This window comes from Nelumbo nucifera, chromosome 2 (genome assembly GCF_055504915.1).
Source record: "Nelumbo nucifera cultivar China Antique chromosome 2, China Antique-T2T, whole genome shotgun sequence".
Lineage (NCBI taxonomy): Eukaryota > Viridiplantae > Streptophyta > Magnoliopsida > Proteales > Nelumbonaceae > Nelumbo > Nelumbo nucifera.
This window is the reverse complement of record NC_142650.1, coordinates 9,813,793-9,840,529: the sequence shown is the minus strand read 5'-3', so window position 1 is coordinate 9,840,529 and position 26,737 is coordinate 9,813,793. Positions and strand designations below refer to the sequence as shown.

At 39.2% G+C, this 26,737-nt stretch overlaps 1 protein-coding gene and 1 long non-coding RNA gene across 4 annotated transcripts in view; one reads left to right on the top strand and one right to left on the bottom strand.

Annotated features, from left to right (window-relative positions):
• The window catches only part of LOC104594917 (acyl-coenzyme A oxidase 4, peroxisomal-like), a 30,886-nt gene extending 12,806 nt beyond the window's left edge, over positions 1-18,080 (bottom strand). The window contains exons 1-9 of one of the 2 annotated variants that reach the window (XM_088899156.1): positions 17,878-17,929; positions 17,695-17,769; positions 16,621-16,725; positions 15,319-15,425; positions 14,690-14,767; positions 14,487-14,610; positions 14,177-14,250; positions 14,036-14,095; positions 13,801-13,910 (exon numbers count right to left, since the gene is read on the bottom strand). In XM_088899156.1, coding sequence (XP_088755282.1) covers positions 13,801-13,910; positions 14,036-14,095; positions 14,177-14,250; positions 14,487-14,610; positions 14,690-14,767; positions 15,319-15,425; positions 16,621-16,725; positions 17,695-17,707 — 671 coding nt within the window. In that variant the 5' untranslated portion in view covers positions 17,708-17,769; positions 17,878-17,929. Of the gene's footprint in view, positions 1-13,800; positions 13,911-14,035; positions 14,096-14,176; positions 14,251-14,486; positions 14,611-14,689; positions 14,768-15,318; positions 15,426-16,620; positions 16,726-17,694; positions 17,770-17,877 lie in introns of both variants that reach the window. The other variant, XM_010255468.3, reaches the window with a different exon arrangement.
• A 5,872-nt stretch (positions 18,081-23,952) lies between these two features.
• Positions 23,953-25,665, top strand: LOC104594916 (uncharacterized). 2 transcript variants are annotated; one of them, XR_734801.3, is made up of 3 exons: positions 24,104-24,661; positions 25,033-25,121; positions 25,254-25,665. It is a non-coding gene; the product is annotated as an uncharacterized LOC104594916 (long non-coding RNA). The 2 variants fall into 2 exon arrangements; XR_734800.3 differs by having other exon boundaries at positions 23,953-24,661; positions 25,033-25,665.
• Positions 25,666-26,737: the final 1,072 nt, after the last annotated feature.

Here is a 26,737-nt window from a genome sequence, read left to right as displayed (position 1 = left end):
ACCAGTGGATAAGTGCCTTATAAGCAGCATATCTTTATGGAACATAACAATCAGAAATGCAATTTAACTCAATTTAAAACTACAAATGACATTTTCTTAATGTGATGGTACATGTATATTAAACATAGCAACCACACACTCTCTCTTGCCAACAGCAATCATTCCGTCAAAAAATTACTACAGAATCTTTTCTTTCCCTCTTTCATGTCAGCAGTTTAGATCCCTCTCCCACTGCATGTAATTTACCATTTTATCATCAAATTATGTAAAGTTTCAAGCAACAATCAGCAAGAAGTCATTTACACCTGAATTCATTTTGGACAGTACTTAATGTCCCTACACATAACTTGTCCACAGCATTAAAGGTCACTACAAGTATGAATTAGGTGCATTGACCTTGGATAAGATTAGGGGCCATTACTTGGTGTAATGGTAAAATCTCGGATCGGCAAGCGTGAAAAAAATGCCGAAGGTTAGGACTGTGTCCAGTCTACCCCAGATAGCTGTGCTTAGGTAGGTTGAAGTTGTTTCAAGGCTGTAAGTGGATATGCATAAAAGCGAGTTGGTAGCTGTAGGGGAGCTGCAGGAGCTTACACTATAGGCAGAGCATGGAGATGTAAGTTGGGAAAGTTACCCCTAAGATACCTAGGAATGCCTTTGGGTGCAAGGTGCAACTCTAAATCTATTTGGAGCCAATTGTAGAAAGAGTTGATAAAAGGCTGGCCTCTTGGAAAGCAAAATATCTCCTATGGAGGTAAGATTACATTGCTGAAAAGTGTTGTCTTCCCTTCCCATTTATCTACTTTCAACGTACCTGACACCAGTAGAAATGCCAAAGCTCAATGAAAAGAAAATGAGGGATTTTCTTTGGATAGGATGGAAAGAAAAGAGGAAGAAATTCCATTTAGTCAACTGGAACAAAGTTTGCAAACAAAAAACCCAAGGCAGTTTGGGGATGAGAAGGGCAAAGGATGTCAATATTGCCCTACTAGGGAAATAGTTTTGGAGATTTGGGGGAAATCAAAGGGGGTTGTGAAGGAGAGTGGTCTATGCCAAATACGCAGATAGAAACATGGGGTAGGATCTAGGAGTTGCCAACCAATCCAATGGATGCTCAGTTTGGAAAGGAATTGAGAAGGCATACAATGTTTTCTCAAAGGGTGTAAAATTTAAGATTGGGGATGGAGCATGTGTGAAGTTTTGGCAGGGCATTTGGTGTGGAGAAAGGCCACAGTCAGAAATCTTTCCTGCCCTTTTCAAGTTTGCAGTGGATAAAGAAGCTAGAGTGGTTGATTTTATGCAAATGCAAGATGGGAGTGTCATGTGGCTTCTGCAATTTAGAAGGAACTTGAATGATTGGTAGGTGGATATGGTGGTCCAAATGATATGTATTCTATTTAACACACAAGTGGAACAAGGTAGGAAAATTTATAGTTAAGTCATTCTACAATGCTTTGCTCAGTACAGAATGTCAACCAGAAGGAAAGAGAATAATAAACCAAGAAGAAAATAGGAAGAAGAAATAGAGAAACGACCAAGATTTAACGTGGTTTGACTCAGTAGTAGCCTACATCCACGGGAACAGAGGGAAAAATATCCATTATGAGAATGAAGAACAAAAGATACATGACTGACCTTAGATTACAACAAAATGCCCATTCTCACTCAACCCTAATCCCAGTATCCCACAAAACCAATGGCTTAAATAAGCAAAAGACCCAATTATATCAGAATTTCACACAAGCCCTTCTTCCTCCCATAAATACATATTAAGTCCCCAAAATTTATTAACATCACAAATATACCCCTATAACCTCCAACACAGAAGAGAAGCTAGTCTCAGCTAATATTATTTGGTGCAAGAATGTACCTTTAATAATTGTTTTTTTTTTTTTTTTGTTGTATGGACTGCTTACCTGAATAGAATCCTTACCAGGGACAACCTTTTGTGGGAGGGTATGCTTCTGGACTCAATTGATTGTGTTTTACACGGAGGACACTTGGAATCTGTGAACCACCTTCTGGTGCATTGTGGTTTTTCTTATGAAATATGGCCCAGGATCAGTAGAAGAGTTTGTAAAAGGTTGGAGGTGGAAACCCTGAACAAAAGAGGAAAGTCTGGAATATAGTCCCAGCAGTGGTGTTTTGGCGCAGATGGAAGGAGAGAAACGCAAGAATTATCAAAAGGCTGTATAGATTGGCTGAGGCTGAAGTCACTATTCATCACTGTTATGAAAAAAGGAGGGAACAACTGGTTTGGTGTCCAAAGTTCAAAAGGCCTTTGTTTTTTTTTTTTTTTGAGAAAAGTAAGGTAAAATTTTATTCAATGAACACTGAAAACACAGATTACATCCAAGGCCTCCAGTGTCAGGAGCCAAACACACACTGTTGTGGGCCCGGGCATAGGATCTCGTCACGGGTCGGTCCACGGGGAGAACCTCTTGCTTCCCCTTGCGCCTTCCCCTGCGTGCAGACCCTATTGTGGAAAACCGAATGGGTGATTTGTCCAAGAGACCACCCGAACTCTCCTCACTCTTTTCTTGACTGGAAAACTGAATCCCTTTACTTCAATTCGTAGCTCCTTAAATAGGAGATTACAGAAGGAAATTCCTCGTTGGATTCGGCTAGGCTAGGGTAATCCAACTTAAACTCAAAATCCTAATTACCTACTCCTAATGGTAACACACTCTTACTTAAGATAAGATAAGATAAGGATAAGGATAAGGGATGAGGAATGGTGTAGCTAGCGGCGAGTTGGCGAGCAGAGCTGATGTGGTAAGATAAGTGTGGACCCACCCTGATGAGCTGTCGTGTGGGCCCCACCCTACTGCTGCTGTCGGGCGGTTCACGTCTCTCAGTGCTGCTGCCGTGAGGTGTGTGCTGCTACCGTGCGGTGCGTGCTACTGTCTAGTGCTGCTGCCGTGCGGTGCATGCTGCTGCCTAGTGTTGCTGCCGTGCGGTGCGTGCTGCACGCTGTCGGGCGGTGCGTGCTGCGCGCTACCGGGCGGTGCGTGCTGCGCGCTGCCAGGGCGGTGCGTGTTGCGCGCTGCCAGGCGGTGCGTACTGCGCGCTGCCGAGCGGTGCGTGCTGCTGTGCGGCTTGCTGTGCGTGCTGTTGCCTATGACTGCGCCGCGGTGCGCTGCCGGGCGGTGTGTCCATAACATCACACCCCTCCTGGACAACGAGCTTGTCCTCAAGCTCGAATTCCGGATACGTGACTTGGAACTCTGCCAATGGATCAAACGGCTGCACACTATCAACAGGGACTGTCCCGTAGCTCAGTGCATAAAGCTGGTTCAGTCCACATGGCTCAAATCTAGAAGGCATGAGTAGGATATCTTCACCCGCAGTTATTCGATGAGCCACTTTTACAGAGAAACCAATCCAACCCCTGACCTTGTCATGGTGTTGACTCTCTAAATGTCTGAGAAGTTGTTCCAGGTCAGGTCTCCCAGTGCCCAACATGACTAGTTGCACATCCTGATCCACCATCCAAGGAATGGACTCAGCAATGAGACCAACACCTTTCTAATGGCCAAGCCCGCCAATGAACCCAATCAAAGGAACCTTCTCCCGAAGAGGAAGACCAGGCTCCCTTTGTAGAGTTGCTTTGCATTGAGGCTTGCCAGTCTGAAGAGTCTCCACAGAGTAATTGGTGTAGCCATCAGATACCAGGTAAACATCCAACTGTGGGTTCCATTCTTTTGCATCAATCCCATTCACGATGCCCTTCAGCTTCCAATCACACTCATTTATTATTTGATGCAGACCCCAGCCACCTTCTTTAGCTTTCAGCTCCCAGGCGTAACCATGGCTTACAATGACTACACGATCTGTTGCTTTCAGGCCAGCTGCAAGGATATTGAAGTGTTCCCCGCCTCCTGGGTCATGTAGTTTGAAATGATCTATGTAGTTTTGTGGAAGATCCACATAACAAAAATTGCTTACTGGACCACGGCCCTGGTGTGCTATTTTGTGGATCACAAGAACGCACCAGGTATACTTACAGAAGAGAACCTCAAGAGCAGCCTCCATATCCTGCCCATCCACCTTATATCTCTTGCGCACTCCTGTTTCTTGGACTTCTGCATAGTTACCATACCGTGGTGCCACAACCATAACTCTATGTCCATGCCGAGTCAAAGCCTTCGGTAAAGCCCCAGCAACATCGCCAAGTCCACCTGTCTTCGACCAAGGAGCGCATTCTGCAAGTACCAATATAATGTTCATGACATTGTCCCCGGCCAAAGGAGGAAACTTTACAGTTTCATCCTCCGTACGCTGATTACGAAAGAATTGCTCGCAGTAGTACAGCCATCCCAGTGGGTCGCCGCTGCCGTTGTATGAGGAAAACTCCAAACGGCTATACTTGGGAATAACTGCGGCTATCGGGGCAGCGATCTGCTGTTCGCTGGATGCCTCTGCCCAGTCCGGACGGCGTCTGTTTGTGTTGGCGATTCCCTCAGAACCCCTTTCTTTGTTGGAGAGGAATGCTTCCAGCAGGCGTCGCAGCTCCCGGACATCTTCCCTGACTTCACGAACCTCCATGCTGGTTTCTGCTAGCCTTTGTTCCAGTTCGTGTACCTTGGATGATAGTTGCTCCATATCTCCCATGACGTTTGGCTCTGATACCAAAATGTTGTGGGCCCGGGCGTAGGATCTCGTCACGGGGAGAACCTCTTGCTTCCTGTTAGAATGCTCGAGTCAGGGGTATTTGGTCATTCTGGTGTATCTTATTGAAAGTGAAATGTCTATTGTATTTGAGTTTAAGTTATGTGTCCCATCTTCTATGAGGGACAAAATTGTCTTTCTTGTAACTCAAGTTTTTCATGAATAAAAGTCAAATGGGTCGGCTAGGAGAGATACTTTTGTACATCCTCTCTTCTAGTCTGGCCGAATACTTTTCTCCTCTCCTTCTTCTTCTTTCTCTTTTCTTTCTTCTTTCTTCTTCTCTACTTTGACCTAGAAACAACTAGGGTTTATTCACATGGTATCAGAGCATTAAGGTCTGGTGTTCGTTTTTTTTCTTGCTGCTGTCTTCTTCCTGGGTTCACCGCCAACTTCACAGTAGGTTTCTTCATCCTACAGCTGATCTGATTGAAGACTCGATAAAGGACTGAAAAGGAGTTGTCGTTTTGAGGGCCTGGAGGTGAGAATGCCTCTGGCCGGTGCTGTGGTGGTGGTTGAAGTGGTATACTAGACCCTCTATTCAGTGTACGAAGAGGGCTGGTCGTATACAGGTATGGACACTGTTGTCGTGTGTTCAGAAATGGACTGTGAATGCTAATTTTGTTTTGTGTGCATCGAAAGTTAGTTGTTGTGGTGCTGGGTGAAACTGATACACATATCAGTCATTTTTTTTGTGTTTTCTTGCTCACATGTGTGCTGAAAGAAGAGTGGTAAACTGCTGATGTCCACGACAGCAGTGGTGTGGTGTTGATTGTGTTGTGGTGGCTGGCATATCTATGTTTTTAAATGCTTAAAAGTGAACCCCTAGACCTTGTGTGTAATCAGTTCTGCAGTTTGCAGAACAAGTGTTCGATGAAATGACTGAGTAATTTCAGTAGTGGTGTGTTGGTGGTAAATGGTCCTGCAGTGTGCAGTCCAAGTGTTTGATGTGTTGACTGAATGATTTCAGCTTTAGAGTGTAGTGTGTAATGTGCAGTTGAAGAAAGTGGGTTGGTGGTATTGTAAGTGAGATAAGTCTTGTGACAAGTGTGAGATTGTGGTGTATATTCAGAGGAGACATAATTGAGATGGCTTCAACTGTAGTTGGGAATGATAACAAAATAGGCATCACGCTCTCTTCAGATTATCTAAGTGTTCAAATGGCATCCATCAAGTTGAATGGTGAGAACTATATACCATGGGCAAAATCTGTGGAGGTGTTCTTGAAGGCCAAGAGGAAAGTAAAACATGTGAGGGAAGAGAAACCTTCCTCTGATTCTCCTGGGTTCAGTGATTGGGAACAAGATGATGCACAGATAATGACATGGCTTTGGAACAGCATGGAACCAAAGATTAGTGTGAACTTCATGTTCCTAGATACAGCCAAAGAGATCTGGGATCATGCTAAAAAGTTGTACTCTGGACAAGACAACACAACTAGAGTATATCAGTTATACCAAGAGTACTTCAATTTGAAGGAAGTCAAAGCTTAGAAGAGTATAATGCAAGTTTGAGAAACATCCGCAATGAGCTAAATGTGTATCACCCTCTCACATCAGATGTCCAGATCCAACAACAGCAACGTGAACAACTTGATGTGACTAGGTATCTTGTGGGCTTGAAGGCCGAGTATGAGCCTGTCAGAGCACAGATATTGGGGGGATCAGCTCTCCCCTCACTTGAAGAAGTTTTTGCCCGTCTTAAGAGGACATCCATTGAGCCAGTGGAACATTCTTCCTTCTCTAATAGATCTGGTTTGGTAGTGACTAAAGGGAATAGTCGTGGAAGTAGAAGTGGTGGTGGCAGCAGTGGCCCTCCAAGCAACCGTGGTGGACACGTGTATAACCGGGCCAGTGGCCGGACTGGAGGCCGTGAGTCAGGGGGAGGCCGTGGAAAAGGAAGGAGTAATGCTCAGAGAAAATGTACACATTGTGGCTTAGAGGGGCACACAGTTAATTTCTGCTATGATTTGCATGGTCCACCTAACACTTGGGCTAACCATGTACCACGTTACATCTAAGAGTAGTAGCACAATTACTGAAAGCCAGCAAACTGCACCAACCCCCTCCACACCCACTTGTGCTTCCGGGCGGGAAATGGTGCGTGTACCACGGGCAATATATGAGCAGTTCCTTCAAACATCTCAGCAGAACACAGCTACACTTGCCCATTCAGGTATGACTTGTTTAGCTTCCAAAGCCTCACCCTGGATCATTGATTCTGGCGCCTCGGACCATATGTCTGGGACTCCTGATGTATTTTCTTCCCTTTCTCGCACCTCCACATCTCAGACAGTTACACTTGCTAATGGTTCTACATCTCCTATTTGTGGTGTTGGTGATGTTGATCTCTCCTCATTGTCTTTAGTATCTGTTTTATATGTTCCTAAGTTCCCTTTTAACCTTATGTCTGTTAGTAGATTAACCAATTCCCTTAATTGTTCTGTAACCTTCTATCCTTCTTCTTGTGTGTTTCAGGATCTCAAGACGGGGACGAAGATTGGTGGAGGGCATGAAGCCGGTGGTTTGTATTACCTTGATGGTGGTGGCCCTCCAGTGGCTTTTCAGTCGTCTCTTACTCCTCTCCAATGGCACTGCAAACTTGGTCATCCCTCTCTCAAGGCTTTGAAGCTGCTAATTCCTTCCTTGAGTCATCTTTCATCATTAGATTGTGAGTCATGTCAGTTGGGAAAACATCATCGAGTCTCATTTAGTCCAAGAATTGATAGTCGTGTCTCAAGTCCTTTTGCTTTAGTTCATTCTGATGTATGGGGTCCAGTTAAAGTGGTGTCATACAATGGGTTTAAGTATTTTGTAATCTTTGTTGATGACTTTTTCAAGGATGACATGGATCTATCTTATGAAAGATCGTAGTGAATTGTTCTCTATTTTTCAGAAATTTCATGCTGAAATACGCACTCAGTTTGGTGTTAATATGAAAATACTTCGCTCCAATAATGCCAAAGAATACATCTCCTCATCATTTCAGCAATACCTAGAACATCATGGAATAATTCATCAAACTTCTTGTGCCTACACCCCACAACAAAACGGTGTAGCTGAATGGAAAAATAGACATCTTCTTGAAACTGCTCGGTCCTTGATGATCAATATGCATGTCCCAAAGCACTTTTGGAGTGATGCTGTTCTTACATCCTGTTTTTTGATAAATCGGATGCCCATGTCAATCCTTGGAAGTCAATCCCCTTTCTCCGTGTTGTTCCCCACTTTGTCTCCCTTTCCTCTCACCCCAAGAGTCTTTGGTTGTGTTTGTTTTGTTCAGCACTTGGGGCCTGGAGTAGACAAGCTAGATGCTCGGGCTACGAAGTGTATTTTTCTTGGCTACTCAAGGACTCAGAAAGGGTACAAGTGTTATAACCCTAAGTTTCATAAATCGTTTGTGTGCCCGGATGTCACCTTCTTTGAATCAGTTCCTTTTTTCTCCAATGCCGGAGTCTCTTCTTCTTCCTCTGTGGTTCCTCTTCCTGTTCCGGTTGTGGACCCCCTTCCCGTAGCTCCCACTCCTACTGCAGATGCACATCATATGACGGTTACTACAGAGAGGCCGCCAATTACTCAAGTGTATACTCGCAGAAGTGCTTCGGCTCCTCCTCCACTTCAGCACCCGTCGACAGATTGCTACTGCACCTTCTCCCTCAGATCTTCATCTCCCTATTGCTTTGCGGAAAGGTAAACGTACTTGTACTTCTCATCCCATTTCAGACTATGTTTCCACTGCTCACCTTTCTACTTCCCATTGCAAGTTTATATCATTACTCTCTTCGGTTCCCATTCCCAAGTCTGTAGAGGAAGCCCTTGCCTCTCCAGGGTGGCGGCAAGCCATGGAAGAAGAACCCTCTACTCTACAACAAAATCATACGTGGGAACTCACCACCCTTCCTCCTGGTAAGCACACTGTTGGGTGTAAATGGGTCTATACAGTGAAACATCTTCCTGATGGCAGTGTGGAACGATTGAAGGCACGGTTAGTGGCCAAGGGCTATTCTCAGTTATATGGTGTGGACTATATGAAGACATTCTCTCCTGTGGCTAAAATTGGTTCAGTTTGGGTGTTGATCTCATTGGCTACTATGTATGATTGGCCTCTCCTACAACTTGACATAAAAAATGCCTTCCTACATGGTGATCTTGTTGAGGAGGTGTATATGGAGCAACCACCAGGGTTTGTTGCTCAGGAGGAGGCTGGTAAGGTGTACAAGCTCAAAAAGGCAATCTATGGACTGAAACAATCTCCTCGTGCATGGTTCGGCAGGCTCAGTGAAGTGGTGAAGGCCTTTGGGATGAAACAGTGTCAGTTTGATCATTCTGTGTTTAGCTATAACTCGAAAGATGGAAAAATCTTGCTAGTCGTGTATGTGGATGATATTGTCATAACTGGAAGTGACAGCAATGGAATCGACAGGCTGAAAAAATTCTTACAGGACCACTTCAATACGAAAGATCTGGGGAAGCTAAAGTATTTCTTAGGAATAGAAGTTGCGAGGTCAAAACAGGGGATCAACCTATGTCAGAGGAAATATGTTCTTGATCTACTTGAAGAAACAGGGTTGTTAGGTGCTAAACCAGCAAAGACTCCTATGGAACTCAATGCCAAGTTAAGTGTGGATGCAGGTGAAGAGTTTGATGATCCTGGAAGATACAGAAGGTTGGTGGGAAAGTTGAACTACCTGACCATTACCCGACCAGATATATCATTTGCTGTGAGTGTGGTGAGTCAATTTATGCAACACCCCCGGGTTCCTCACTGGGAAGCTGTTATGAGAATTGTTAGGTACCTAAAGGGTGCTCCAGTTCGTGGTTTGTTATACCAAAAAGGAGGACCTCTTGAGATAGTAGGGTACACAAATGCTGATTGGGCTGGCTCTATATCAGACAGGAGGTCAACCACAGGGTATTGTACCTTCCTAGGTGGCAATCTTGTAACTTGGAAGAGCAAGAAGCAAACAGTGGTGGCAAGAAGTAGTGCGGAAGCAGAGTACAGGGCTATGGCCCATACCACATGTGAACTAGTATGGCTGAAGAACCTACTACAGGAGATGGGTTTCTCAATTGACAAACCCATGAAACTATACTGTGATAACCAAGCTGTTGTTCACATCTCATCCAATCCTGTCTTCCATGAAAGAACTAAACATATTGAGGTGGATTGTCACTTTGTGAGAGAGAAAGTGATAAGTGGGGTAATAACTACATCTCATGTGAGCTTAGGAAATCAGTGGGCAGATATCTTCACAAAAGGATTGTCTCGGGGAAGAATAGATTACATTTGTAACAAGCTGGAACTATATGATATATACTCTCCAGCTTGAGGGGGAGTGTTAGAATGCTCGAGTCAGGGGTATTTTGGTCATTCTGGTGTATCTTATTGAAAGTGAAATGTCTATTGTATCTGAGTTTAAGTTATGTGTCTCATCTTCTATGAGGGACAAAATTGTCTTTCTTGTAACTCGAAGTTTTTCATGAATAAAAGTCAAGTGGGTCGGCTAGGAGAGGTACTTTTGTACATCCTCTCTTCTAGTCTGGCCGAATACTTTTCTCTTCTCCTTCTTCTTCTTTCTCTTTTCTTTCTTCTTTCTTCTTCTCTACTTTGACCTAGAAACAACTAGGGTTTATTCACACTTCCCCTTGCGCCTTCCCCTGCGTGCAGATCCTATTGTGGAAAACCGAATGGGTGATTTGTCCAAGAGACCACCCGAACTCTCCTCACTCTTTTCTTGACTGGAAAACTGAATCCCTTTACTTCAATTCGTAGCTCCTTAAATAGGAGATTACAGAAGGAAATTCCTTGTTGAATTCGGCTAGACTAGGGTAATCCAACTTAAACTCAAACTCCTAATTACCTACTCCTAATGGTAACACACTCTTACTTAAGATAAGATAAGATAAGATAAGATAAGGATAAGGATAAGGGATGAGGAATGGTGTAGCTGGCGGCGAGTTGGCGAGCAGAGCTGATGTGGTAAGATAAGTGTGGACCCACCCTGATGAGCTGTTGTGTGGGCCCCGCCCTAATGCTGCTGCCGGGCGGTTCGCGTGTCTCTCAGTGCTGCTGCCGTGAGGTGCGTGCTGCTGTCTAGTGCTGCTGCCGTGCGGTGCGTGCTGCTGTGCAGCGCTGCCGGGCGGTGCAGCCTGCTGTGCAGCGCTGCCGGGCGGTGCAGCCTGCTGTGCGTGCTGCTGCCTATGACTGCGCCGCGGTGCGCTGCCGGGCGGTGTGTCCATAACACACACAACCACCTACAAGACATCATAACTCAAGGAAATTCCTGGATCTCAACTGAGAACAAAGAACAGAAGCTTGGAGACCCTTAGTCGCAGCCACCCACGAGATGAGCTTGCTGAAAGCAAAGGCAATCAAGCAATCTATATTAGAAGTCTTGTTCTGAAAGATTCTTCTGTTTCTTTCAGTTCAAACTGTGCATAAAATGGCTGTGGGCAGGACACTCCAAATGCACCTCACCAACTTGGAACCACCCTTAAGTTCAGAAGGCCTTTGTTGGATAGAGAGGTTGATGAATGCATTGCTTTGTTGGAGAAGCTAGAGGGGGTGAAAGTTTCAGATCAGTCAAGGGATGAACTATGCTGGAAAGAATGCTTAAATGGGAAATTTGCTGTGAAATCCTTTTTTTGATGAATAACAAAAACTAATTTATTATAATAAGCTGTTTGTATTTGGGAAAGTTAAAGAGAATTTATCTCTCCCCTTATCCCCTTTGTACAATTTCTTTATTATTATAATTTTCTGTGAAATCCTGCCACCTTTGCTCTTTGTAGGGACCATTCAAAATCAAATCAAGCTGAAGGTGTGGGGGTGAATCTGGTTCCCCCAGGGGTGAAGCCTTTGCATGGCTTGTGGCCATGGGTAGCATTTTGACTGTGAACCACCTGAAATTCAGGGGCTTCAATATGGCAAATGTGTGCTTCTTTTGCAAAGAGAAGGAGGAAACTGTTTACTGCTATGTTCGGGGTAAGAGACTTTCAACCAAGAACACCTGCAGAGATTTTTTTTTCTTCTTGGCCATAGATAAGAGGAAGCAAGAAAGCAAGAGTGATTTGGAATTGCATCCCTTTTGCAATATGCTGGAACATCTTGAAGGAAAGAAATAAAAGAATTTTTGAAGACAAAACTTGGACATTGGACAGGATAGTGGTGGTTGTAAGCAGATTGGTTGCAGATTGGGTTTTGATATTACCAGAATTCAGACAAGTCACCAAGGAGGATCTCAAGGATAAGCTTGGGGAAATGTTGGGGTTTCAAATTTGTATTTTGGGTGATACCTTATAACCTGTTAGGTTGTATATCATTTTTCTTTTATAATGAAATTTTATTTTTACCATCAAAAAAAGAAATTTCAAAAGCAAGAATATCTCTACAGATTCTGTTTTTCAGAAAATTTTGGGAAAGATGTTCCCATGGTTTCCTAATCACAAGCTTTTTTAAGAATATAGGTTTGAATTCCTTTTTTATACATGGAAATATTTTTGTGAAGTAGGGTGGAGGTATAGTGCTACCAGGAAGCTTTTTGAACAGTCCTTGTGTACATCATCTTGTTGTACATGTTGATTTTCTTATCAATATAATCACTCTTTAACTTCTTTAAAAAGGGTAATAGCCTTGAACCTTGGATAAGATTGAAGCATCGGACAATTATATAAACCAATCGCATTAAAGCAAAGGAACTAAAATTCTTTGCAGTGGTATAAACCATGCTGCCTGCAGCATGCCCTTTTTTCCTCGATGTCAACTACCCTTATATCTGTTATATTACACTTGTTTGAGTATAACTGATCAGGTAATAATCTGAATTCCCCTGAATTGTATAATAAAGATATAATCATCCCAAAGTAAATAATAACTAGCAATTGTGGTCTTTGGAGATATTAAAAATGGATCATATAGTTTTATTTTATAAGGATATTATGACTATTCAAGATTAATTTTGGAATGGGCCATATACCAAAAGTAGGGGGAATGGTCAATTTTTTCTAGAAAAGTTGAGATTGGAGAAAAATAAAACTTGATGGAGTACCATCCTTGGACTCAAGACAGAATTGCCCCTCCTCCCTCTCTAACTGAAGGCAACCATTTTATTGGTGAGTATATCACCAAATACCAAAAAAAAAAAAAGAATTTTATTGATTTAAAGATAAAGCAGTACAACAAGAGGTTGCATCTTTTCATTACACATATGAAGTGTGAGCATAGCCCCTGCTATCCCACCCCAATTGTACAACTGAACCGAATACAGCTAATGTCTAGTAACCCTTGCTTCACTAAACCATCAGCCAAGCTATTGGCTGATCTTTGAACCCACACTGTATTACTATTTGCATATGTCTTAATATCCATTTAAACCTTCTGATTTCATTTCTATAACTCCATTTAGCTTTACTGCCATCCAACAACCAGCTAATAAATATCTAAGATTACTGAGGAGTCTTTCCTTCTCATGTCAGCAGTTCACATCTTGTATTTGGGTTCAATTTTGATGATTCAGTGCAGTTTAGATCTTGGGTAGCAGCAGTTCAGTTTGGATTTTGGAGACATATTATTTAATTGCAGGACAGAGCATAATCTTAATGTGGTCAGAATCACAGTTTTGTAAAAAAAAAAAAAAAAACTCAGAGCATGAGTTTTCTCTATTAAAAAAACAATCTTGTGTGTCTAGATTTGGAGATTCATGGAAGATCACACGAGGATTTAAAAAAAAAAAAAAAACTACTCAGTACAACAGAGCTTCCTTAAACGGGTTAAGGCACTAAATTGCAGATCCCCTATTCTCAGCATTGATGCTCTCCTGGGCATCATCCAAACCACTGATATTGGACCCACCATTCTCACATATCAGAGCTCCCTTATGCATCTGTTAAGTCTCTGATCTTAGGAATCATAACTAAATGTTTGTGGATTGTAAAGCCTTCAGAATGCATTAATACAGTCATGATAATAAGATATAGCATCCAACTTAAGATGTATCAAATGGTGGATCCCAGCTCCCTCACATGCCATAAATATATTCTGTTCCAAAGTTTTTTTAGGGTAATTATTCTGTTCCAGTAATCTATATGTTAATATTCCTCGTTATTAATTAGGAGAAGGAAGTACATGATTTACCCATTTATCTGGTTTGTTGTTGTATTCCGAGCAAAAATAACTAACACATCTGCGAAGGTACTGTTTCCAATCCATCGCTTTCGGCCATTAAGCATCCATCCCCCTGACACCTGTTCCTCTCAATTCCAGTGAGAATATTGAAGATGCCAAGAACTTTGAACATTGAATGTGATATAAACTAGTTCATACAGATTTTTTTTGTAAAAAAAAGAAAAAAAATAATGGAGAGATATACTTTTGATGCTGTTGTTTTCAAAGAACTTGCATCACTTCCAATGTCAGGCTCTGTCAAACCCTAAGGTGGAAATAAATTGATTACAGATTATACATAAATAAATAAATAACATTGCCCAGAAGTCATATAAAATCAGCTTACCCAACAAGCTACAGTCTGTAACTGTGCCAATGAAGGTAGAAATTTCTGCTTTTGTTCCTCTGACCCACAAAGTGCTATTCTTGACAGTTACAAGATGTTATACAGAGTCATTGTACCTTAACAAGCATCTAAGGTGGTGTTTGATAATTCCCAATGGAATATTTCTGGTGTTCCAGAAACAGAAAAATAACCATATTTCTGCTCCTCGGAACAATACATAACATTCCCACAGAAAATTACCAAGTCCTGCCTTAACTTACAAGTTTATACATCGAGGGAAAAACAAAAATAACCACCAGTTAGACTTTACCAATTGTGAGCATTGCCAAAGAAGAATGCACCAAAATAAAGGTAGAACAGCTTCCATCAACTCGGGCAATTTCTGATAAAGCAACAGCACTTCCAGCAATAGAGAGACCTGGGCACCCATAGCCCTAATTGCCAGAAACCATTAAGTAATTTATCTACAACTTTTAACATAAGAAACCAAAATATGCAAATGAATTGATATACCTTAATAGTGCCACCAGCAACACCCAGAGCACCAAGCTTTGGTATAACATGAAAGGGAAACTCTGCCTTCTCCCAGTACTAAAGAACCCAACTTGGAATATAAATATACTTGTATAGAGATGCTCAAGCACAGAATAACAGTAAGGCATATTTAAATGGAAACAACTAATTTGAAAGAATTTTTTCTGACCAAAGCAAAAAAAGAAAAAAGAAACTAGTAGTGGTAATCTTATAGCTAACCTTGTATTGGAGTTCTGCTCAATTAATAATAGCTCTCCATACTTCAAACCTATTAATAATAAGGGTTGTTTATGAAAGGTCTATTTTGAAGATATGCCAAGGCTTTTTGGGTTGAAAAGTTTTTCCATAAATAAGGGTGGAGAGAGGAATATGGAGACTCCTCTTCAGCTTCAATCTAAGTCACCACATGGAAAAATGCCCAAGTCATTTAGAAAAGCTCAATAAATGACCCAAGTAGCAAACCTATCCCCATCTAATGATGATGATGATGATGATGACAATAATAATAAATAATAATAATAATAATAATAATAATAATAATAATAACAGAAATAAGAATAAGAATGAATAATAATGCACTTTAATGATGGAACAAAATGGATTGATACCTCAGTCATTATTGGAGCTACATCCTTTTCCATAACCTCTCTGACTTTTCTACGGAGGGTCTGCTCCTCAAGATTCAACAGATCATCAAACTGGTAATAGTCTGAAGCTGCAATTTTGAAAAAACAACAGTTTTAAAACAAGGGAAGAACCAGATGAAACAATAGGGGTGTCAATGAGAGGCACAGCTAGGTTGTGCAATACACTATATACAGATATATGTGCCTTTCATATGGATAAATATAAGGGGTAAGGCTGCATATGTCTGTCCCTCCCCAGACCCTGCATGGTGGGAACCTCATGCACTGGGCTGCCCTTTTATATAGATGAATATCAGGTAATTATAGCATAATAGTATCTACGCTTGCCACTAACATTAATTTTCATCAAGAAGTAACTGTAATTGTAATATTTTCATTAAGAAGTAATTATGTGTGTACAAGTAAGTTTAATAAGGGGTAGCAATTTTTACCACAGCAAGCAACAAGGGCCAGGCTGTGCCAGTATTCATGCCCATTGGCCAATGTTCCTTGTGCTCCATGTTGTATTTGAAACAACAATAAAGTATAGATATGTCTCTCAAGATTGTATGTCACAAGTTAGATGCAATAGAAGTTTTCTACTGCTCCAAGCTTGCTGAATAAATATGGACTTCAATATTTTTAACTTGATAATTAAGGGGGTATTCTACAATGTGATTTTTTTTTGTTGCCAGTTTCAAAAACAAATCACAACCATCTAGTTTAAAAGCAGGTTGTTTTTTCAAAACAAAAAAAAAAAAAAACATGTTCTTGGTTGTGTATGTGTTTTTTGTTTTCAAAATTGAAACCAAAAACATGTTCTTGAATTTCTGGTTTCAAAAACACATTTTCACCTGGTTATTTCATGTTCCATAAACCATATAATTTTTATACTACAAAATTTGTTTTTATTTTAAAAACCATTATTTTGATGGTTCCAAAAATATGTATTGTTTTTTTAAACAAAACCAACGTGTTTTTCTCTTGGAAAACAAAAACAAAGTTCAAGAACTTTTTTTTTTTGCTAGTGTGGTGTTTTCGAAAACAAATGAAAACAAAAACATTGATGTTGTATAACACCCCCTAAGAGGAACATAATGAGGTAAAATTGCAACTCCATAATGGATACCCATGCTCCAAAAGTTTTTGTCATGGAAACGTAATTTGCAGTGACTTTTTTGTTAGTAAAAACAACTCATAGTGATTATGAAAATGTTAACAAACAAAAAAAGGCATGGTGATCATATTGATATCTCTACCATTCACAATTGCAATAAATCTTACCATTAGGGGGAAATACAGATGCTGGAGTTGCCTGCGGAAATGCAACAGAAACGTCCAAGGCAGGTAATCCAAAGTATGAGCTCTTGTAATTCTTGGAAATATCATCTATCCAAAAAGGAATAGTTCTAGTTACAAGCAGCACAAAAATTCTCTAACACTAGAAATCGAGATTTTGTTATGCCATGGGAAGCAACGGCAACTTCTAGAGTAGAAGTTAATAAATATAAAAACCAAATAAGAATTAAAGCAACATGCATGGGAAAAGAAATAATTAGAAAAAAGAATGCCACTTTGAATTAGAATCTTGAGGAAGAACATAATGAAAAAAGTCAATACAGAAAAACCCTGAGAAACAAATCCTATTTGTATCATCACGACTGTCTCTCTACTACCCACAAAAAAAAGGTCGTCTCACTACCGGTACAAAGAAAACAAAAAATACAAAATTATTGTGAACTTGATAAAATTATCTACTCGTAAGGAGAAAATATTAAACTTTAATTTCAAGGGATCCGCATATTTTCTATTTATATTTATATATCAGGTGAAATCATGACAAATTATTTCCCAGTAGAAAATACTTCAGTCACCAATAAAAGCTCTGTTTTCTGGATCTTTTATATATTGAATTGCGGGCCAGCAGATAGAACCTGGAAAGTGAGCATATTCAGTCGATAGCCAACCAAGCATTGAAGGTCTAATCTAGAATACTTGTGTTTTCGGATATGGAAAGTAAGAAAACAATTGGGGTGAACGGCAACGATTTGGTTGAAAAAATCCAGTCCGTTCTAATCAAAGAGAACTGTTACAGGAAACTAAGTTTTGGTTGATTAACATTCCAGCAGTAAATCCATTTTCTTCTTTTTTATGTGCTGACTCCATTGATTTGATCTCTTGGATATTTCCGAACCTCCAAGAGCGTGTCTTCCATAAACGTTTAATTAAGAACATCAAACTTCAAAATAAAAACCAAAATTGACAATTAACTAACAAATAAGTTAGAAAGCGGATTAAATTTTCGTAATAATGAATACGAAACTATGATTAATTTGGTTACGGAGCTCATCGACCTACTCTGATAGATCATTTGGAATAAATTCAATCTCAACGCCAACCGAAAAAAAAAGGAGGTTGCAGAAGGAGCCTAAACTGTATTGGAAGCAAATGATACAGCAAGTTATCTGTGTTTATTGTAACATTAATAAAAAATAAACAAATAAACAGAATCCTGCAGTAGTGAGAATGTGAGATATGCACCTTGATTCTGAGATGACGAAGAAACAGTCATGGTTAGAACTTATGAAGCTCGACCCCCGCCTCAAGTTTGTTTTGATTTTGGAGGAGAAAGAGGAGGAAAAGGACGAATGGAGAAGTAGAGAGACGAAGGCAGAACTTACGCTCATCGTGTCTGGCCTTTGACTTAAAACATCAGAGCATTAGCCCGAATAGAAAAATGTGGCTGTTCACCATCAACAGCCTATGCTGTGTAAAGGGCTCTTTTCACGTGACACGTCAGTCAACATGAACCCCATCTCCATGTGATAATGCGTATTGGTGCAAGTGTGCAAAGTGCAATTCGGGCGGGTTGGATTTGGCTTGACGCTTGACGCTTGACGCTTGAGGCACAGGATCAACCTAAATCCAATCGTAGGATTCAAACATCAGTCCCCAGTTCAGGCCTGGCCTAATCCAATGTCAACCCAAGCTTAATCCAACATAATTACTCAGTTTCAGTCAGGTTTTAACTCAAGTAAGCTTAAAACGGACTTCGGTGGGGTTTGAAATATATATATGTTTTATAAATTCGCTTTTATTGGATATATAATTAAAAATATATTTTTATATAAATAAAATATATAATATTTGTTTGGGCAAACATGGATAGAGTTAAACCAAGACCTTAACCCAGGTGCAACCGGAATCGGAATCGGAATGATCTATTCCCTTAGTCTATTTGATTTAGATAGAATGGGAAAAAAATGGAATCAGCAGGAATGGGATTTCATTTCTAATAGAGAGGCAGGGAATGGCTATTCCAGCAAGAATGAGAATGGAATTCTAATTTAACTCAATCAAATAGTCAGAATTAGAATAGTCCATTCCGATTCTGAATTCTTATTCCTACAACCAAACGGGGCCTTAATAAAGCGAGAGATTGTGACGGTCAAAATAATTGAAGCAGTTGGTTTTAGGTGAATCCGGATCTCCTGTTCATGAGAATCTTGCTCACGTCTATCTACAATACACTACCCCTGTGAATTAGAAATATTTCTCCTGCATAATACTATGTAGAGGATGAAATGTTCTCCATATATGACTGAGATGATCCGGACTCGTTTTAGATATATGTGCCTATTGTCCAAACTTAATGGAAATTTTGTGACTGTCTAATGGTAACCGATAAAGTCTTCCGCTGGGATAGGCTACTGCCGTTTTGTAGCCTTAACTTACAAGGTTCTTCCCGCATGAGTGACACAGACTCCTTTTTAACGGTATCCATTATTGGGTGAACTAACGACACTGACAGTTCTATTGAGACTCTGAATCTCCTGCCTACATAAATTTTATTCACGTTTATCTATAATACACTATTCTGTGCATAATATTATGTAGGAAGATAGATATTTTCCATGTGTGCAAGTGATCTTATGTAGGTGGACGTGGATTGAATTCTTGCGGGCAGGAGATCTTAACTCTTCTATTGACTGCCCAGGTTGTTAAGCATTACTAAGTCTGCAATTTGAGCTGTGTTAGTCCGAATCCAATCCCCAAAAAACGGGTTGAAGTTCGGGCTATGGAAAAGTAGAAAATTGACAAGCCTTGGCCAACCAGAATCCAACCCAACTTCATATTTATATGTATTTTTTAATACTTCATGTTTATATCATAAATATTATATAAATAATTACTATATATATAGTAATATGTGTGTGCCCGGACACAAATATGCATCTGTAAAACTTGATAACTATGTCCACATATAATAATGTTAAAATTCATTATTAAAATTGAATAAATCTCAACCTTTGAATTTGGGAGATAAGAGTATTGCCAAAATGAAGTAGAGGACTCGGGCCAACTCCAGCCCAATCCAAAAATTTTGGGTTGGGTTGGGGGCTCCACAGCTCAGGTTGGGTTAGGATTGACCTCAACCCAACCTAATTCGACCCAATTTGCACCCCTGTTAAACATGGACATATTCAAGTAAGCCTATAATGAAAAAACTTTGGATGTGTAGAGGGGGGAGGTCTAAGGTAATTGGGGTAATGTTTTAAACATCGATTCGAAATGAAACTATTTTGATCATCAATTTTTAGATTAATGATTCAACTATCTAGTTTGAATGAATGATTTATTACAATTTTAAAAGTAAAATATAAAAAAATAATAATTAAAATAAAAAAGAGACTAAAAATCGTTGTTCAAGTTGAATGAATCAACTGTTACATATGTTATTCAATAAAAGACCAAGGGTGAAATGTGAAATGTGAAATGAAATTGATTGCCTGAACAGTCTTGAAGTCAAATGGTCCAACTTTTCGAATCAAATGATGGTTCAAAAAGCATGGATCGGGGGGTTTACTGTACAAGATACATTACCCCACTACTCAACCCTTTGATTGTACTTTTCAACTAAACGAACATTAATTGTAAATTTGTAATTACTCTTTTACCCACGAGCCCACACCCATGATGCTAACCTAATATATGTTATTCAATATTCCAAACAGCCAAGGTTTTGTCGCTGTTCTCCTTGCATGATGCATTATTTCACATTATCCCCTTAACATTATTGGTGCTAAATGCACGGCTGGATCAAAATCCCTTTCGACAGTTCAGGTTGTACGATATGGACAGCCAAAGCAATCTGGATAGAGCTGATCTAAACTGTGTCAAGACTTGTGAATTATAAATTAATAAAATTAAAAAACGGCTTCACGATGTTTGAAATTTCTTTAGATCGCAATTGGCAAATAATATATATTTCAAGGAAGATTCCCCATTTTGATAAGTTGCCTTTATCTGCTAGAAATATTTGTTTTTTTTTTCTATTTTTCCTTTTTTTGTAAATAAGCAAACTTCATTAAATAGTAGCAATAATAAAAAAGCTCAAATGGAACAAATAATACAATACGGATAAGTATGATACAATAGGAGCATGACACGTGAAGATTAATATATATATTTATTATGAACCACGAAGACTCGCGTGTCGTTTCTGCTGATTGATTTTTGTTTTTTTGGAATCGATTAACAAGTACGGAAACCTTTAAAAGAGAGAAGGCTCTTTTTGACGGTGATAATAAAGCCACGTTTCCGATTAGAAAGAATCTTAATGGAAATTATACGTACGCCACCGTATTGGCCCGATGTCCGATGGAGTCCGGGTTCTCTGCATAATATTATGCAGAGGATGAAATATTCTCGATATGTGACTATAATAAACGTGGGCAAGAGATCCGGACTCTGCGTGATGGTCTCTTCAAGTTGGTTGGATTGGGCTTGGGCGTGGTCCAACACTCTCCAAATTTGAAATTTTAATGGAAACTACGTCACTGTTTGCGTCACAATTAACACCAGCAGGTGACGAAAGCAGGCAACAGTTGACAACTGTCGAGAGCACTTCTGAAAGATCTGAACTCTTATTTTGTATGCATCAGGCATAATTAGTTAAATTCTCCCTCTCGTTTTGGATTTTTTTATATTTTTCTCATATTATATTTTTGTGGGTTCGACTATGATATCCGAAAAACACACAACCAATCAACTGACATCATAAATGACATGACCAATAAGGTGGTGTTGATCAAAATTCATGGGTTTTATTGGTCAAGGGTCATAATTTATAGGCACAAAGTACAGTTGGATTATGTATCAGCTTGGAATTGATGTTAATTCATGGGAGCGCATTGATGCATAAGGTGGGAGTAATTGACCTTTTGAAATATTGTAAATTTACAGTGGAAATCAAAATTCTACAATGGGTTTGTACATACTTCTCTATAATTTTTATGAGCAAGTATTATTGTAAGAGTCATCAGAGTGTTGTCTTAGTAGGGTAAATTGGTCGAATTGGAATCTGTTCTTCACACTAACCTCACAGTCACAACCCACCATGTATTGGAAACATGTCCCTATAAAAATGTTTCCGATGTACAGCCAGTACATGTTGTGAGGTCGGCGCTATGTGAAGGCAGATCCAGACTCAGATTAGTCACCAATAAGTTGACCATAATATCTGTATTTATTTGTTGTTATGTTGGGTCTCACTATAGATGAGGATATTTGAAAGTAATTCCCTCTTGTGAGGTGGGTAAGCAATCTATCTACATTATAAGTGATCTCTTTATTCCGATAACTAATAGAATACAAGAACAGTGGAATTTTGCTTATACAAACAAGTTTTACCTAAAAAATACTTGCATGGATAAATAACAATGAATGAAACCATACTATTTCTTATGCGAGTTTCCCTATATTCTGTTTTTCTCCTCATAGTACAGGTAAATTTACTCACTGGTCACTACATTTTACAATCTCCCTCGCTATATATCGTCCATGTAGAAATATTTTAAGTAATCTCAGTCATACAAGTATGTATAAAAAAATCTAAAAAAAAAAAAGTCTTGTAGGTGTTAGAAAAATTTAAATTATTCTCAATCATATAAGAAATACATAAAAATATCTAAAAAAACATAAGCCACATATAGTAGTGCCTTGGATAAAGCCTAAGATTTAGGCTATCAAAAATGTCTCTTGAAATTAATTAATTAATATTAACAATCTAAGGCTGCATTTGACATTCCTTATTTTAAGGACTTATATCTTTTTTGTAGTTAAAATGCCCTTATGAACACTGAATTTTTAATCGCAAAAAGAAGACAAATCCTTAAAATAAGGAATGCCAAATGCAGGCTAAATGATGTACAAAGATTTCATATAATCTCAACTATACAAGTTATGCATGAAAGGCCTCTTAAAATTAATTAAAAAATCTCAACCATACAAATGACGTATCAAATTTTCATATAATCTAGTCCATCTAAACAATGTAATAAGATTTCATCCCATGCAAATGATGTATCAAATCAATCCAAGGATCCAAACCATCAAAATAAGGTCTCATTATCAGTGAATCAATCCTAACCATCCTAGTAATTTACCGAGATTTCAACAAATTAAGACCATCCAAATACCAAATCAACCAAAAAATTGAGACCATTAAAGTAGTCTCATAAGTAGTGGATTAATATCATTCATCCAAGTGATACTGATACTCTAGCCATAATCTAACAATTACAAAATTAAGTTGATACATCATTTGAATGGTTTTTATGGTGGATTTTATGCATTCTTTTATATGCCATTTATGAAATCTGAATTTCTTTTTAGAAAAGATCACGCATTAATTGCATGGCTTAGATCAGTTTAGATATTGGTACAGACTTAATTGGCCAGCTACCTATTAATCCATTACTTTCAATAGACCATTTTGCATGGCTCAAAATGGTTGAGATTAATTCATTGATCTTAAGAGATGATTTTGATGGCGGCCCATATCTTTAGGTTGACTTGGTACGTTACATGATCTAAATCCGATACAACAGGGCAAAACACTTTGATTTATACAAGGACACCACATTGATGGACCATATTTTTAGTTTCATCTACGATTCCATTTCCATGGCCTAGATTAATTTAAATCGTTAAACTTTACTTGGATTTTCAAGATCAATTCTCCAATTTAATGGTTTAGATCTTTACTTAGAATAACATGAATGAAAATATTTTGTTAATAGTATTAATTGTATGGGGTAAAATTTCCTTATAAAGAAAATGTCATTTTAGGATTTTTAAAGTATCTGAAAAAGGCATATGGGCATATTCCATCCATTTAAAGCTAACGAAATTGATTTATGTCCTAATGAGGTCAAAGCTTGAGAGAGAATCTCTCTCTCGCACACCCACAAAGTGTAGGGAGTAAAGTAATAGATTCCCCAAACTATGGAGATGTGTGGAATTGAGATTGCGTAGATGATTACTTTTTTTCTTTTTTTTAAGGCTTTTTTTTTTCTTTTTGATATTTGGAGATACACACCACACTAATGACACTCTCCAAAGTTGTGGTTGTAGAAATTAAAACAAAATATATTCTTTCCTTATAGTGTATGTGAAAAGATTTTATATGAAAAACTAATAAAAACGAGTAAAAAAAAGCGTTTCCAAACTGTGGAGGTGCGAGGTATCAATCTTCGTACCTCTTGCATGCTAAGGGAGCACTTTACCATCTCACCTACATCCCCAATGTGTTATAATAAGTTCCGAATAAACTATATACAGATTTTAATAGTCGAACTACGATACGTAAAAACTCTTGATTAAACCACGAAACAAATTTGGTCATTTAAAATATTACTAGATTCCATATAATATAGGAGTTACTTGTGATGTAAATGCAAATATACACTCTACAAATCATGACACCTCCAGCTTAGGTGCATGCAAAGTGAGACAGGGGTTTTACTTTATTTTACATTCTTTGGAGGTCGCGTTCTGTGCACCCGCGAATGGCTGATCGACATGTTGATCAAGCCAACATTAACGTGCGTTTGAGCGTCAATGTGGTCTAGTCCGGTCGAGTACCCAAGCAAAACCCCCATTTTGGTTTTCTTTGAATTCCTTCTTCCTTTCATACAACAACCCTTGTCCATCGACGGCAACAAAGCTCCGGCAGCAATACATCCTTCGACAAAAGGGGTGGGGTGTTAAACCTCATTGTTCAAAGTTCTTCTATGATTTCCCTTGGAGAGCTCCTTCCACCGAACCCTACCCATACACCGAATCCTTCCAAGATCGGTGACGACAAAGAGAACCCCTATTCTTCTTCTCCTCTTCATTCTTCCTCTTCTCTTTCCCTGGAGAGCTCCGGCGGTGACAAGAAGAGCACAACATCCATCTGAAAGGAGGACCGGCGACCACAGCATCCTTGGAAGGAGGACCAACGATCACAAGGAACAGGTCTGATCTAAAGGATGAACAGGTATGACTAGCGACCACAGCTACTCCTAGGTTCCTCTATAAGACTTGATAATGACAAAGTTAGGTATCATCTAAACCAATATCAAGGTAACATCTTAAATCACTTAGATTTATTAATGAGGAATCTTACTCTTCCAAGAACAACTAGTATCATTTCAGTTGCTTTGTTTTTCTAATAAAATTCCATTAATTTCTCTCAAAAAATACAACCCATTAATAAATCATACGGGGTTGTTTGCTGTATTTACCTTTGCTTAATGCTGACTATTGAACAAGCACATTTTAATACTTTGTTGCTCAATTTGTGAGAATTAACTGGGGGTTGTAATACAGGTGGTGTAATTCTTTTTCTCTTTTTTTTTTTTCTTACAGCAAAGTAACAGTTCATGTGAAGAATGATATATCGCCGCTGGAGCTCTGTCGCCATCGGTTCACGGCCGGCACTCCGTCGCCACCAATGAGTAAGGGTTTCTCTGTTGTATGGGTAGGGTTCGGTGGAGAGAAAAGGACGAAAGAACTGAAAGAGTCGAAAAACAGAAAAAAAAATGGGCTTTTTTATTGAACACTCGACTGATTCATGTTCATGCGAACAGGTTCACTTCCTCATGAACCAGATCAGATCGCGTTAACGCACGTTTGAATGTTAACATTAGCCTGATCAACGTATCGATACGCTATTCATGTGTGCATTGGACGAGTGTACCCACGGGTGCACAGAACGCACTCTAACAATGATGTACAACATGGGTGTTTCCGTCGTCGGAAGAAGGGCATGAATTTACTTCATTAAAATCGAAGTAATTTTTTCACCTCAAGATTGAAGCAAACTCTGACAAGTTTGCAATGGTGATCTGATTGGGGAGATGGTAAAGTGTTGTTACGTTGTTGAGTTTTAGGTTGTTCAATATAAATTTGTATGAGAGATTTTTTTTTTGTTACCTTAAATGTTTTGAAAATGTTTTTAATTGATTAATACAAATATCTATTTCTGCTTAAAATGTTAAATTGATGTTTCTTAGATACATGCATTCACTCATATATGATGTATCAACAGATTTATAAATTTGTATTGATCGATCCAAAAAACATAAATACCACTGTTCCAAACACCCCATTGGGTGTTCTCATCGAAAACCCTTTTGGGAGGACTGAAGTTTTGACCAATATGCTTTCACTGGGAGCCCATTTGGGAGGGCTTCAGCTTTGATTGAATTGCATTAAATAAGCTACTAAAACTAGCTTCAGCTGAAAGTTTTTTAGCTCAAAAGAAGTGTATTTGGGCTTTTTGGGCTTTCCACAAACATAATTTTTAAACTTTTAATGTGGGCCTATCCTACAGAGCCAGAAGCTGCTGGACTGCTGCATGAAAGCCCTCTTAAACAGGCAGTCAGGCACTAAGCTGTTCTGAAAAATGCTAATAAGAAGCTTCATTGGAAAACCAATGTTTTTGATTGATCAACATCATATTTAGGCTTTATATATTTTTCACCAAATATAAAACTTATATGCAGTTTATGTAAGGCTCACCTTACAAAGCTAGAAGCCGCTGTGTCAAAGCGCTTCCAAACAGGCAATGAGTGAACCGGGGACACCCTATTGTGTCATCCATTTGATTAGCATGAAGCCACTGATAAATCAGGCTCTGTTCCGAAGGAGTATAAATACAAATATGTACAATACAATTATATACAAAATAATACAAAACACAAGGGAATGGTTCTCCTTTGCTGCTAGAAGTTGCAGCGACAACAGTTAATTAGCCAAAGTGGTCGTGAAAAAACAGGGGAAGGGAGTAGGGAAGAGAGAGGGAGTGAGAGAGAATGACTGAATGAGAGGAATTTGTAGGAAAGAGAGAGAGAGAGAGAGAGAGAGAGAGAGAGAGAGTTGCCACCGCTTTTTAGTGTCTAGAGGTAGAAGATGAATAGTGTCGAGAGAGATCAAACGGAGGGAGATGAATAGTGGCGTTCGAAGGATGTGAAGTTAAGAAAGGACAATTTGATCAAAAAAAGTATTTTTTTTTGTCCTATTCACTGTTTTTTGCAATTTTTTAAACATATTTGATTTTGCCAATTCATCA